General features: G+C 51.5%; 1 protein-coding gene across 2 annotated transcripts in view; it reads left to right on the top strand.

Annotated features, from left to right (window-relative positions):
- Positions 1–12,234, top strand: part of STAP2 (signal transducing adaptor family member 2) — a 338,860-nt gene that overhangs the window by 194,829 nt on the left and 131,797 nt on the right. For both annotated transcript variants that reach the window (XM_078670196.1, XM_078670195.1), the window contains exons 6-7: positions 3,374–3,505; positions 5,064–5,133. In XM_078670196.1, the coding sequence (XP_078526322.1) occupies positions 3,374–3,505; positions 5,064–5,133 (202 nt within the window). The remainder of the gene's footprint in view (positions 1–3,373; positions 3,506–5,063; positions 5,134–12,234) is intronic.

Raw genomic sequence — 12,234 nt, 5'->3', positions numbered from 1 at the left:
GGTGGTGTGCGTTTCCAGCTGACCCTCTGTCCTCTTTGGTACCTGACGCCTCTCCACCGCAGGCCGCGTCTCTAAGCGGACCGGCAATAAATCAGGAGCCTCTTCCGTGTTGTCCGCGGTCCCGCCGCTCTCAGTCCCAGTTGGATGTTTGAGGGTGTGCGCGCCCTGGATGGTCGGCGCAGCCCGTCAGGGTGGGGTGCCGCCTTAGCCGTTCGACCACGTTTCCAGTTCCCCAATGGCCGCCCTCGTATTCCCCCATAGGACCCTGGTGTCCCCCGTGTCAGGTCCCCCGCTGGTCGCCGGTTGTTTGCAACGTCGAGTCCGACCCCCGGCGGGGCCGCTGCCTGGATCCTCCGATGCTCGGGAGGCAAGATGGCTGCCCTGGGTCCTGACGGGACGGGTCCGGACCGATGCCTAGTTTGCCCGTTCACTCACCGGGCTTCAGTCAATGCGCGGCTCACTCCCTCCTGCGGGCCACAGATGTGTCTCCGGTCACTCCGAGCCGCTCACCACTCGCGTTCTCGGTGTTCCGCTGTGGGCGCTCACTTCCGGCCCTTCCACGCCGATTCCGCGGCACTTCCTGTCGGCCTCGTCTCGCCAGGCGGGCCCCCGGCTCCCGCGTCCTCCCCAGGCCAGAGCGGGCGAGTCGGATATCTTGACTTCCCGCAGTCGGATTTTCCTTCTGTTTGCTGTCGGGTGTGCCGCCCGGTCCCGGACTGCAGTCCCTGCCCGCAAAGTGCAATTCTGCTCCGGATTAGTGCTCGGATAGATCTGGAGGCCGCTTCAACCGCGGAGCTCGCCCTCTAAGCTGCCACCATCTTAGGCTGCCAGCCACGCCCGAATGTTTGTTCTTTTAAAAAGGAACCCACACATTCCAAGGCTTTCCATGTGAGACCGGCGCGACTCATTCCATCTAAAAGTATGGAGTGTTCAACAGTATCAAAGGCCGCACTGAGATCCAGGATTACAATAGCCACTGTTGCCCCCTGATCCAATCTCTTTTTTGCCTCTCTCACTACTGCCAGAAAGCTGGTCTCTGTACTGTGCTTGGGACGAAAGCCTGTTTGTGTCTGGTGTAAGATTAAGTTATCTTTGAGAAACTTTGACAGACATCTATTCACAGACTTTTCCGCCACTTTGCTTAAACCAGGGAGCAAGGATATAGGACACAAATTATCCAGACAGCATGGAACACGATTTGGTTTCCTTAGGTCAGCTCTGACCATCGCTTGTTTCCATTGACCGATTCTAACAAAAATGGGTAAATAATTTCCAGCTTTAACGCAAGATTTCTCATTGGTGCCGGATCAAGAGGGGATCCTGATTTGATTTTCTGAAAAAGGACTGTACACTCCTCTAAAGGAAGAGGAGGACATTGGGGAAATTGAGAAAGGGAGGGCTAGCATCCATTCTTACACATTTTTAGTGGAGTGGAATTCTTACTTTTACCTTCCTTTTGGAATGATTGGTAGATGTTTAGGATTTTAGAATTTAAATGCTCAGCCAGAGCATTACACCTTTCAGTGGATGGTTCAGCTACATAGGTAATCCTATTAGGCCACAACAGGGACTTAGCAATTCTGAATATATCTCTTTGGGAATTTGCTGCATTGTTGATTTTAGTTTCAAAGAAGAAATCCTAGGCTTGCTGAATTTCAGTGTGGTAGTTCCTTACTTTCTCCCGGTACACTAACTTTTTATTTTCATCAGAATCCTTCCTCCATGGCCTATCTGCAATTTTACACCCTTTCTTTGGTGTTCTGAGGTATGGAGAGTACAATTAAGCTGATTCATTTTAGATTTTTGGATTATGATCCTATTGAGGATAGTTTGATCTAAAGATTCAATCAACCATTCCGTAATCACATTCTTAACATTTTGAGGATCTAAATTTAAACAAAGTGACGATGACCTTAAAATGTTTCTCCAGCTATCCCGATTTAACTTAGACCATAGCCTGTCTTTAACTCCTTTCCATCTCTGAGGAGGTATAAGTCCGGGTACCTCAAGAATTATAGGGATCAGATTATGGTCTGTCCAAGAGAGTGGTACCGGCTCCAAAACCTGTAATAGGGGATTGTTGGTAATGCAGGGTCAAAAAGATGGACTTCTATATATGTCGGGCCTGGACCCTTTGTTCCAGTTGGATCGCTGGTAGGTCATGCCTAAAGCTTACTGCTTGGCACTCACTCACATCTTCTAAATGCAGGTTTATATCCCCAATGTCGTAAAATAACTATATTTAGTGGCCAGATTTGAGAGAGTTTCTGGGAAAGACTGAATGAATTGACCATGAGGACCTGGGGGCCTATTAACTAATATCCTTGCAAAAGTGGATGTATAAGACATCAAAATAGCAAACTTAAGACTTTCCCACTCTGGGATTGCAGTTGAGTCAGTTTTGACAGATAAAACACGCCTTCAAAATAATGACCAGACCTTCACCTTTTTCTTTTCTCTATCCTTACATATTATATAATAGTCTGGGGAAGGGCTTGAACAATGTTGGGCCCCGATTCCCCATGAAGGCGGGTCTCTGTGAGGAAAAGTACATTTAGTTCAGCATCTTCCAAAACGGAAAAGATATCCAGCTTATGACATGGGAGAAACCTGCAGTTCAACAAGTACATATTTCCTCCTAATTTTTGTAGAGATGTACTGGCTGGCACTTCAACTGACAACACGAAATCACAGTACTTACATATGGGATCCCCCTCAGACTACTCCATTGTGTGACTACAGCCCTCTCTTGGGTCTGCTCTTAACTTCATCAGAGTCTCTGGGATACATTCTTATATTGGGGGCTGATGAGGCAGGATCCATGGCCCCTGTTCCTGTTCGAGTGCAGACGAGCGAAGATAGGCGTGCATTTGACGTGCCATTGGCGCATCCGCTGCCCCACCATCTTTTATCCCTACAGAGTCAACCACTTGAGCTCTGACCCCCATTAGTGACTCTATGATTGAACTCTATGATCACTAAAGTGCATTACAATTCCCTTTCAGAGTTTCTTTTCTCAACTGCCCCAACATGATTCCACTACAAGTTAGAAAGATTCAGGTGTAAATTCATGACATGTTCCATCCACCCTCTTCAGCTGCTTCTGGTGTAAGCTCAACGCATGTTCTGCTCACTCTGTTCAGCTGCTTCTGGTGTAAGCTCATCAGATATTCTGCTCATTCTGTTCATCTGCTTCTGGTGTACACCCATCCCATGTTCTGCACACTCTGTGGAGCTGCATCTGGTGTAAATTCATCACATGTTCCACCCACTCTACTCAGCAGCATGTGGTGTAAACTCCTCACATGTTCTTCCCACTCTCTTCAGCTGCTTCTGTTGTAAACGCATTACATTTCCTATCCTCTCATTCCAGCTGCTTCTACAAGGTGTCACGCATGGAAGCTGAGGAGATGTTGAAAAATCATCCTGAGGGCGGCAACCTCCTCTTACGCCCAAGGCAGGACGGTAACGGCATTTCTGTATCCACCTGCCAGAAATTGAATGGGTAAGTGGTTCAATTGGACTTACATTAGTGAGGGATAAATGTGGGACTGAGGCTTGCCATGCTGTTCACCACTGGGCATGATGGGGTGGGTTGAAGTAGCCGTGGCCAAGTTAAGGTTGCCTGCCTCCCTACTAGAGCCCATAGGGTGGGGCCAGGTGTGGCCAGCTCATTGTCACTGTCCTTGATGAGATATAGTTGCTGCCTGCCTGTGTTTATGTTGTGAAATTAACCCTGTCGTGATCCCTGTTGATGCTCACTATGTCCACACGGAGGGTGAAATCTGCACATGTCCAGGCTTGTGCCGGGTTGTGGTGTAAGATCTGTCAGCACCTTGGGAGTGAAGTGAGGCGATCTGCAGTCTCCTAGCAACAGCTCACTCCCACTGTGGGGGTTACACAAACCAATGTCTGAGAAGTGCTCAAAGTATGGCATGGAACACGCCTAAAGTCCTGCCACTTTCTACTGTGTTTGTCTCCCATCACCACACACAGCGACCATATTGTGTGGTGAAGGCTACAATCTATTTTCAAACATGGCAAAGTGGATCAGAGTGAGGCTTCCCAATGATGCTGGTGGTATAAGTGGGGTTGTGTGGTGCTGCCATTGTCACACTGATCTGTCATTGGCCCCCAGGGGAGTTCCAAGGGGAATTCTGCGCAGGTTCATCTTTTGAGTGGGCTTCTGGCAGGAACAGGTACTAGTGTCTGCCACCAGAATATCACTACCAGACCTGCAAATTCTCCCAGGGGGGTTTATGGTTCATGATGCTTGCCCACGGGTGTCTCTGTGAGTCTTAATGTCCTCACTGGGGCAAGAGAGAGGAGGACTCTTAGTATCTCTGTAGGTTCCAAAATCTGTTCTGGAAGCTCTCTGTGAGCCCTTCTCTCTGCTAGCGATCCCCATGGGCCTGATGTTTACCTGGAGGTTCTAGGGATATCTGCTGCAGAGGCTTCCCTTTGGACCACATCTTCCTCCAGGAGGTTCTATCTATTGTCCCCTGATATGCCCCTAGGGGTTTCTATGGACCTCACGGTGTATCATGAGTGCCTCTATGATTCTCATTGTCGTCTTTCACGGTGAGGAAGTGGGGGGATAGGTGGTCTCTAGGCCTGCCTCTGGTCTGTGAACCTGCTGTCTCTCCTTGTGGTCTTCGGTTGTACCTGATACCTGGCACTGAAGGAGTGGGAGTTGCAAGAGGACCTGCCTTCTGCTTAGAAGTTTCCTCCAGTGGTTCCAATATGTCCCCTTGGGATCTTTATCTATGAAAATAGATAACTTTGAGACCAGTACCATCTCCTGATAAACAGTATTTGGAGAGAATTGATTCACTTCCCTTTGTAATCCTGCAGGCAGGCTGAGCATGTTCCTAGTGACTGACTAGTTGAAAGGACCTGGTATAGGCCCCCACAACACAATGTTGTATTTTTGTTTATTCTCAGCCCTTGGTAAAACTTTTATATAGTGCTTTTCGTAACTCATGCTTAGGTTTCTATAGTTTGAATGTCTTCAATTCTAAAATACCACCACCCAGATGCAATCCTCTTGCTTTGTGTTTCAGTGTGAATGTGATACGACATTACAGCGTGAGGCAAAACTATGGGATGTACACCATTGAGGTGGACCAGGCGGTAAGATTGTCTCCACATTTCCTTCACTGCCTTTCCCCCTTTGGTTCATGCCTATCTTCTCTTCTCTTTCACACTCTTTTACTTGTCTCTTTACTTCTCCACACAAGTTTAACTCGGTTCTTTCCTTCATAACCCCCTCCCTCCATCTTGACCCCTCTTCCAGATCTACCCTTTCCCCTTTTTAGGTCTCGCTAGACGAAAGCAAAAGCAAAGCTTTTGCTGTCTATGCGAGACAACTAATGTAATCACTTTTGGGGGAATGTAGACAGCAGACTGTCACGAGCTTCTCCTGCCGGAGATTGGACCTCGTGTGCGCGCACGCCCAGCCGGCGCCGTGCACATCCCCTGCCTCTGATTCTCACCTAAACACGCAGTCAGGCACACACGCAGGCAGGCACCCACACAGACGCAGGCACATACAATCACACACGCACATGCCCCCCCCACACACAGCCACGCACGCACACCTACCACTCACGGGCGCGAACACACACAGATACAACCCCCCCCCTCCCACTCACCGTGCTCTTTCTGCCTCGTTTTAAATTGTGCTTGAATACTGTTCTGAAGGTTTGCAGAACTGCAGGAAATCGAGCATTGTTCCGACCCCCCTGTAACACTGACGAAGCCCCCGGGCTCCCCTAACGCTGCGCCTCCTGTACAGTTAGAGCTGCGCGCGCTCTGCATCCAGCGGGAGCCCGCCCAGCCTTCAGCAGTTCTTGCAGTCACGCGCCCTCTACACAGATACAACCCCCCCTCCCTCCCACTCACCGTGCTCTTTCTGCCTCGTTTTAAATTGTGCTTGAATACAGGAAATCGAGCATTGTTCCGACACCCCTGTAACACTGACGGAGCCCCCGGGCTCCCCTAACGCTGCGCCTCGTGTACAGTTAGAGCTGCGCGCGCTCTGCATCCAGCGGGAGCCCGCCCAGCCTTCAGCAGTTCTTGCAGTCACGCGCCCTCTACACAGATACAACCCCCCCTCCCTCCCACTCACCGTGCTCTTTCTGACTCGTTTTAAATTGTGCTTGAATACAGGAAATCGAGCATTGTTCCGACACCCCTGTAACACTGACGAAGCTCCCGGGCTCGCCTAACGCTGCGCCTGCGCCTCCTGTACAGTTAGAGCTGCGCGCGCTCTGCATCCAGCGGGAGCCCGCCCAGCCTTCAGCAGTTCTTGCAGTCACGCGCCCTCTAGTGGCCCGGTGTGGTAGAAGAGCTCGCGCGCGGCTGACGTCAGCGGCGCGGCCGCCTGAGCTTGGAGGCTGCTGGAGCGCGAGACGAGCGCGCGGGGAAAGAGTTGCTGGCGGAGCAAGGAGTTGTGCGGGGGGCACGCGGGCAGCCGGAAGGGAGCCGGAGCATCGGGAGGACGCGCGGCTGGAACAACGGGGTGCAGGGGCGACTCCCGCCGCCGCCAGACTGGCGGCGGCAAACCATGGCGCGGGCGCTCGCTGCCATCCTCGGGACTTTGCTTGGACTTGTGACTGCGGTGCGGGAAGGCGAGACTTACACAGGTAAGGAGAGCTGCGGATGGGACAGATCTGGGTGCTGGGGGGTGGGCAGCCCCCTTGTTGTGATTTTGCTTGATGCTCTGTTGCAGCAGAGAACCGGTGACATGGGACGTCGTCTACCCCTGTACTGCCAACAGTGCCCCTGCAGTGCTAACTGTGCCTCTGCCAAGCTAAGGGGTGCACGGGCACAGGATGCATCTGTAGTTTAAGGGTGAAAGTGTTCATGTAGAGGCCCGTGGCGTGGGTGAGCCCTTCCCTATCAGTGCATGCAACAGTGTGCGTAGTTGGCAAACTCCTCACCTGTGACTCGGGAGCTCTCTGGCAGCAGGCGCCCTGGCACGGCACATGGTATCAGCAGCAACTTCAGGGTGGCGCCCAAGGCTGCCCCTTTCCTCGCCCGAAACTGCCCCCTGGTCTGTCATAGGATTTCTATGCTTCCATTCCTGTGCCCTTTCAGCTTTTGTTGCAACTCCTGATGCTACCCTCTTCCCTATACCATGAGGGTGCCCTCGCCACCATGCTGTATCACTCCCGTTGTATGTGCCCTCATGCCCAATGTGGCTGCCCTCCTTCCTTCTCTGTCGGCTCGCCGCAGTTGCCCTGTCCTGTGCATCTGACCTCAGGTCTGTCTCCTGTGGGCATATCTGCGATGTATTTACCCGAGATCTGCCCTTTCAGTTGTCCTATTCTCTGCTCCTCTTCATAGCTTAGGATCTGTGTATTTTTGCGGTCGGGGGTGGGGGCACCAAAGTCTGCATGGTTTGCACGGGGTGCACCCCAAGCAGCGGCTCCTGCTCGGAGCCGATGTGCACTTTAAATGGGCAGGTACAGTTGGATACAGAGTTTCTGCACTTTACTTATGAAGGGGGAGCACCTGCCCTTCTCAGCAGAGATGCAGGGGAATATTACCGTCACTTCGCAGTATCCCGCGGGTATTCTGGGACAGTGAGTACCTAAACTTCTGTATTTCCATTTCAAATACTGGAACAGGAGCACACCCAAACCTAATGTCAAATCTGCTCCAAGCCCACTGACAGTCACTCCTTCTCGGGCAGTCTCCAGGGAATCTTGGCAAAGCTCGCCCGCGCCCTCCGCACCTCCTGTGAACTTCCAGTGCCGGTCGCTGAACAGACACTGCCTGATAAACATACTTCCCATGGCGGGTCGACTGGGTGGGACACGCCTTATGCCAGTCTCCTCAGCGGGGGATCGTCAGTAAACATTAAAGAAGAACGGGGGGAGGGGGGGGGGCGCGATTCGCTCCAAACGCATCTCTTTCCAGAGATGGTGCGGTGCCCTGCAGTTTCAAAGTTTGGAGCCAGGGCACCAGCCGCCGAATCCTGGCGCTCCCCTCCCTTCACCTAAAGTGTCTGACACTGGGCAAATCTCTGTAATTTCCAGTTCCACGCTTCCTTATCAACGTGAGGGCTGGGAGCACTTACGCTGAAGTCTGACGAGCCTTGCTGAAATTAAATCAAGTTCACACTTAACTCTACGCCTAGCCGCAAATTGACCCCAAACTCTACTAAGCTCGGTTTCCGTTGCTGAATAGCATCCTAGCAGGGGCGTCTGTCAGTCATGGTGGTTCTCCCCTTGGGGCAGGCTACGTGCCACCTAAATTTGTAATCTGTAAATATGTAACTCTCACCTCGAATAACCGTAGTAGCCATAAATGTGGTTCCTTACTACCTTGTTACTTTAAACCTTCTCATGTAGCACTCCTCGCTCCAATCTAGAGCGCTCTGATGCCTCTGGTAGTGCAGGCACTATATAAAATCGCATACATAAATAAGTAATATTGACTAGTGCGTGTTCTTGGAATTGTCCCAGTTGACTTGCTATGACTAATAAAGTACATTTGAATTACATTTTGCTGAGGCCCTGTAATCCACCCTCCCCCCGGAGTGTTCTTTGTGGCTCGTTAAAAGCACACACTTGAAGCGAGCACCAGGCACACACACCACCAGCCGTCAGTACACGCTTTAGCCAGGCACATACCACCAGCTGTCAGTGCACACTTTCACCAAACACACACAATACCAGCCGTCAGTGCACACTTCCACCAGGCACACACACCACCAACCGTCAGTGCACACTTCCACCAGGCACACACACCACCAGCCATCAGTGCACCATTTCTACAGGCACACACACCACCAGCCATCAGTGCACACATCAATTGTTAACGCATCCACAATTAACTATTGTAGAAATCGCAGTATGGCACACTTTACTTTCCACGCAACCACTGCATCACTCAGCGCAACCACAGCATCACTCAGCACCACCACAGCATCATATGGGGGCATATGTAGGAAGCCGTTTGCGATTCGCAAACGCCGGAATTCGCGGAATTCCTGCGTTTGCGAATCGCAAATGGCGTTTTGGTATGTATGGGCCACATAGCAAAATAAGGAATCACAAAAATTGTGATTCCTTATTTTGCTCAAGCATTTAAGAAATCGCAATTTTGCGATTCCTTAAATGCGGTGTAGGGGTGCCTTGCAAATTGCGATTTTGGCTCAAGGTATCGCAAAATACCGCCTACTCCAAGTAGATGGTATTTTGCGATTTCCTGTTAAAATGCATTTTTAAAAAAAATTCAAAGTGCCATGTGGCGCACAGACCTGCCCGTAGGGCACGTCTGTGCGCCACATGTACTTACATGCACATTCCAGGGGTGCAACAGGTGTCCTTTGGACACCCTGGCACCCTTGGAATTGCGAATATCAAATTGCGATTTTCTCATAGAAAATCTCAATTTGAGAATGTATTCCCATTCTTTCCTATGGGCCTCTTGGCCCATAGGAATGAATGGGACTCTCATTCCTTAATTGTGATTCGCAATTTGCGAGTCGCAATTAAGGAATTTTAGAGATTCGCAAAATAATTGCGATTTATTACATATATTCCATTTTGCAATTCTCAAATAGCGATTCCTTAAAAATCGCTATTTGAGAATCGCAAAATGTAAATTACATACATATGCCCCTAGGTCTCGAGCTTATTATGCATCTGATGGAATCCCACCCTGCCACATCCCCATTTGGGCTCATTTCAGTATATGGCTTTTGTTGGACAAACCACACATTGAGTAATTGTGCATGTTTACAGGAAAAATTGATAAAATGTAAATGTAGCAAACTGTCTGATAGAAACATTTTACAGCAGATTCCTTACCTTTGAACTTCCAGGCATCAGGCTTGATCTGGAAGATTTTTCTTAGCAGTATCCCTGCGCACCGGTGGGCTTTGGCGGTCGACTCCACGTGACTTCGGGGTTCAAGCCGTGCAGCTCCTTTCAGCGTTCCGTGTCGGTCACGCAGCCCCATTTTGTTTTTCTTTGGTGCCTGGAATGCGACCACGACTCCAAGTTGTGCTCCGACTGCTGGGCCAGGGCACCGAAGGCATTAAGAGAGGGGTTCTTAAAGCTTCTCGCAGCCTGGCGTCCCACACCGCGGAGGTCGCCTGGTTAGTCTCGATCCCGGTCCAGGACTCGGTCGAGAGGTAGGTCCGAGCACCACTCCAGGGAATCAAAATCCTCTTCATTGAAGTCCGGTAAGAGGCACCACAAGAAACACAAGAACTCAAAGCGTTCTTCGACTTCGCCCCACCCATCTTGCGACGCAGCAGAGGAACATCGGCGTTCGAGGCCCCGTTACGCGTTGCTGGCGCAGAGGCCGGTTCAGAGTTTCCCTCCCTTTCCAGGGCTGGGAGCGACCCCCGCCCAGATGAAGGAATCTTTTGAAGCCATGTGTGCCATATTTGGGCAGCCTGACCATGCCCGCGTGCCTTCGGATCCCACAGTCTCACAGGATAGAGGGACCCCCATGGTTCCCATGCCGGCACCACGGACTCCAAGTGGACCCGTTCCCGGGTCCGGACTGATGCCAGTCCACAGCGACCTTCCTCGGCGTTGTGTCTGGTGCCGAGGTTCTTGGCAACGCTGGCGCTGCCTCCCCGATCCTTATTCCTGACGACATGGAGCGGGTCGGTGTCCTCCGACACTGAGACCGGCGCCAACAGAGCCGTACGGCTCCATGCCATTCACCCTACCCTATACTGAAGGGTTAGGGATAGAGAAAGAGAATTGAGAGAGGGAGCAGGATCCCTTAGAAATCCCAGAAAAACATGATCTGGACTGGTACGAGGAACTGGGTGATGCCAGTGGCCTGGACACGTCCCCAGACTGGCATGCTTTCCCCTCCTAACCTGGCTACGGACCAGGGGGAATCTTTGCCATGGTGGTGCGTAGGACTGCGGAGGTCCTCAACTTGCAGCTTCTGACAGTTGTGGTCAAGACTAATGTCTTGGCAGAGGTTCTGCAGGCCGGGGTCTCGAGTTCTGACCCCCTACTGCCCTTTAATGAGGCCTTAACAGACGTCCTCCTGAGGACTTGGTCCAAACCCAGCACAGGGGCTCCTGTGAATAGGATGATCGCCCGCCTGCACTGGGCGACCCACTTTTCCTCACCACCCACCCCACCTCCCAAAGCTTGGTAGTCCAAGCTTCCACTTCTCGTGGCACATTCCCTTCTGCACTCACGAACAGGGAATCCAAGAGACTGAAGAACTTCAGCAAGAAAAACATTTCTTCCACCAGTCTGGCATTGGGGTCGGTGAACACCACATGCCTGTTGGGCCGTTATTCCCATTCCCTATGGGCTACGGTAGCGCAGGTGCTGCCCAGAGTCTCGGAGGAGGACCGGGCTCTACTCTCCCAAGCTATCTCAGACAAGAGGGACGCAGGTAAGTTTGCCATCAGATGTGGCTTGGACTCGCTAGGTAGAGCAATTTCCATGACGGTGGCCGTTCATAGTCACATCTGGTTGAGACATTTGGTTTTTCAGGGTATGTCCAGGCTCATCTCATGGACTTGCCCGTTAATAGCTCCTGTCCCTTCAGAGACAAGGCGGATACTGCCCTTGAGCGCTTTAAAGACTCGTGGGCCACGGCCAAGTCTTTGGGCCTCACCACCGACCCAGGGCTCCATCCACCTTTTGCTCATTTCGTGGCTACGGAAGGTGCTACCAGCTGCGCCAACCCTATTACGTCCAGTAGGCCACCCGAGTTCAGCAACCTCTGCGGGGCCATGGATGCGACTTGCCCCGGCCTCATGGGTCAGGAAACCAGAATTCAAGCCAAGCCACCATGCCCTCCTCCACCGCAAAACCTTCTTAGTCTGATCCCCCAGGATCATTCTGGGCCAGTTGGTGGCAGAATACGCCATCATCTCCACCACTGGTAAAACATTAAATTGGACAGGTGGGTGTTACAAATAGTCCAAAGGGGCTACTCTCTTCCCTTCAAGGCTCCTCCATCTATGCCTCCAATGTACTATCAGCGGGTGGTGGATCACCTTGCTTTGCTCCGCGAGGCAGCAAAACTCTCTTGGCCAAGGGAGCTATAGAGAGGGTTCCCAAGCCCGAAGTAGGCACTGGTTGCTATTCCCTCTACTTTCTGGTCCCCAAGAAGGACGGAGGCCTTTGTCCTATACTAGACCTCAGACCGAGCCCTCAATCACTTCCTCAAAAAGGAGTAATTCAAGATGCTCGCCCTTGCTCAGGTCAGGATGCCTACTTTCATATTCCC

Source organism: Lissotriton helveticus, chromosome 12, assembly GCF_964261635.1.
Source record: "Lissotriton helveticus chromosome 12, aLisHel1.1, whole genome shotgun sequence".
In the NCBI taxonomy this organism is placed as follows: Eukaryota; Metazoa; Chordata; class Amphibia; order Caudata; family Salamandridae; genus Lissotriton; species Lissotriton helveticus.
This window is presented reverse-complemented; position numbering and strand designations above follow the sequence as displayed.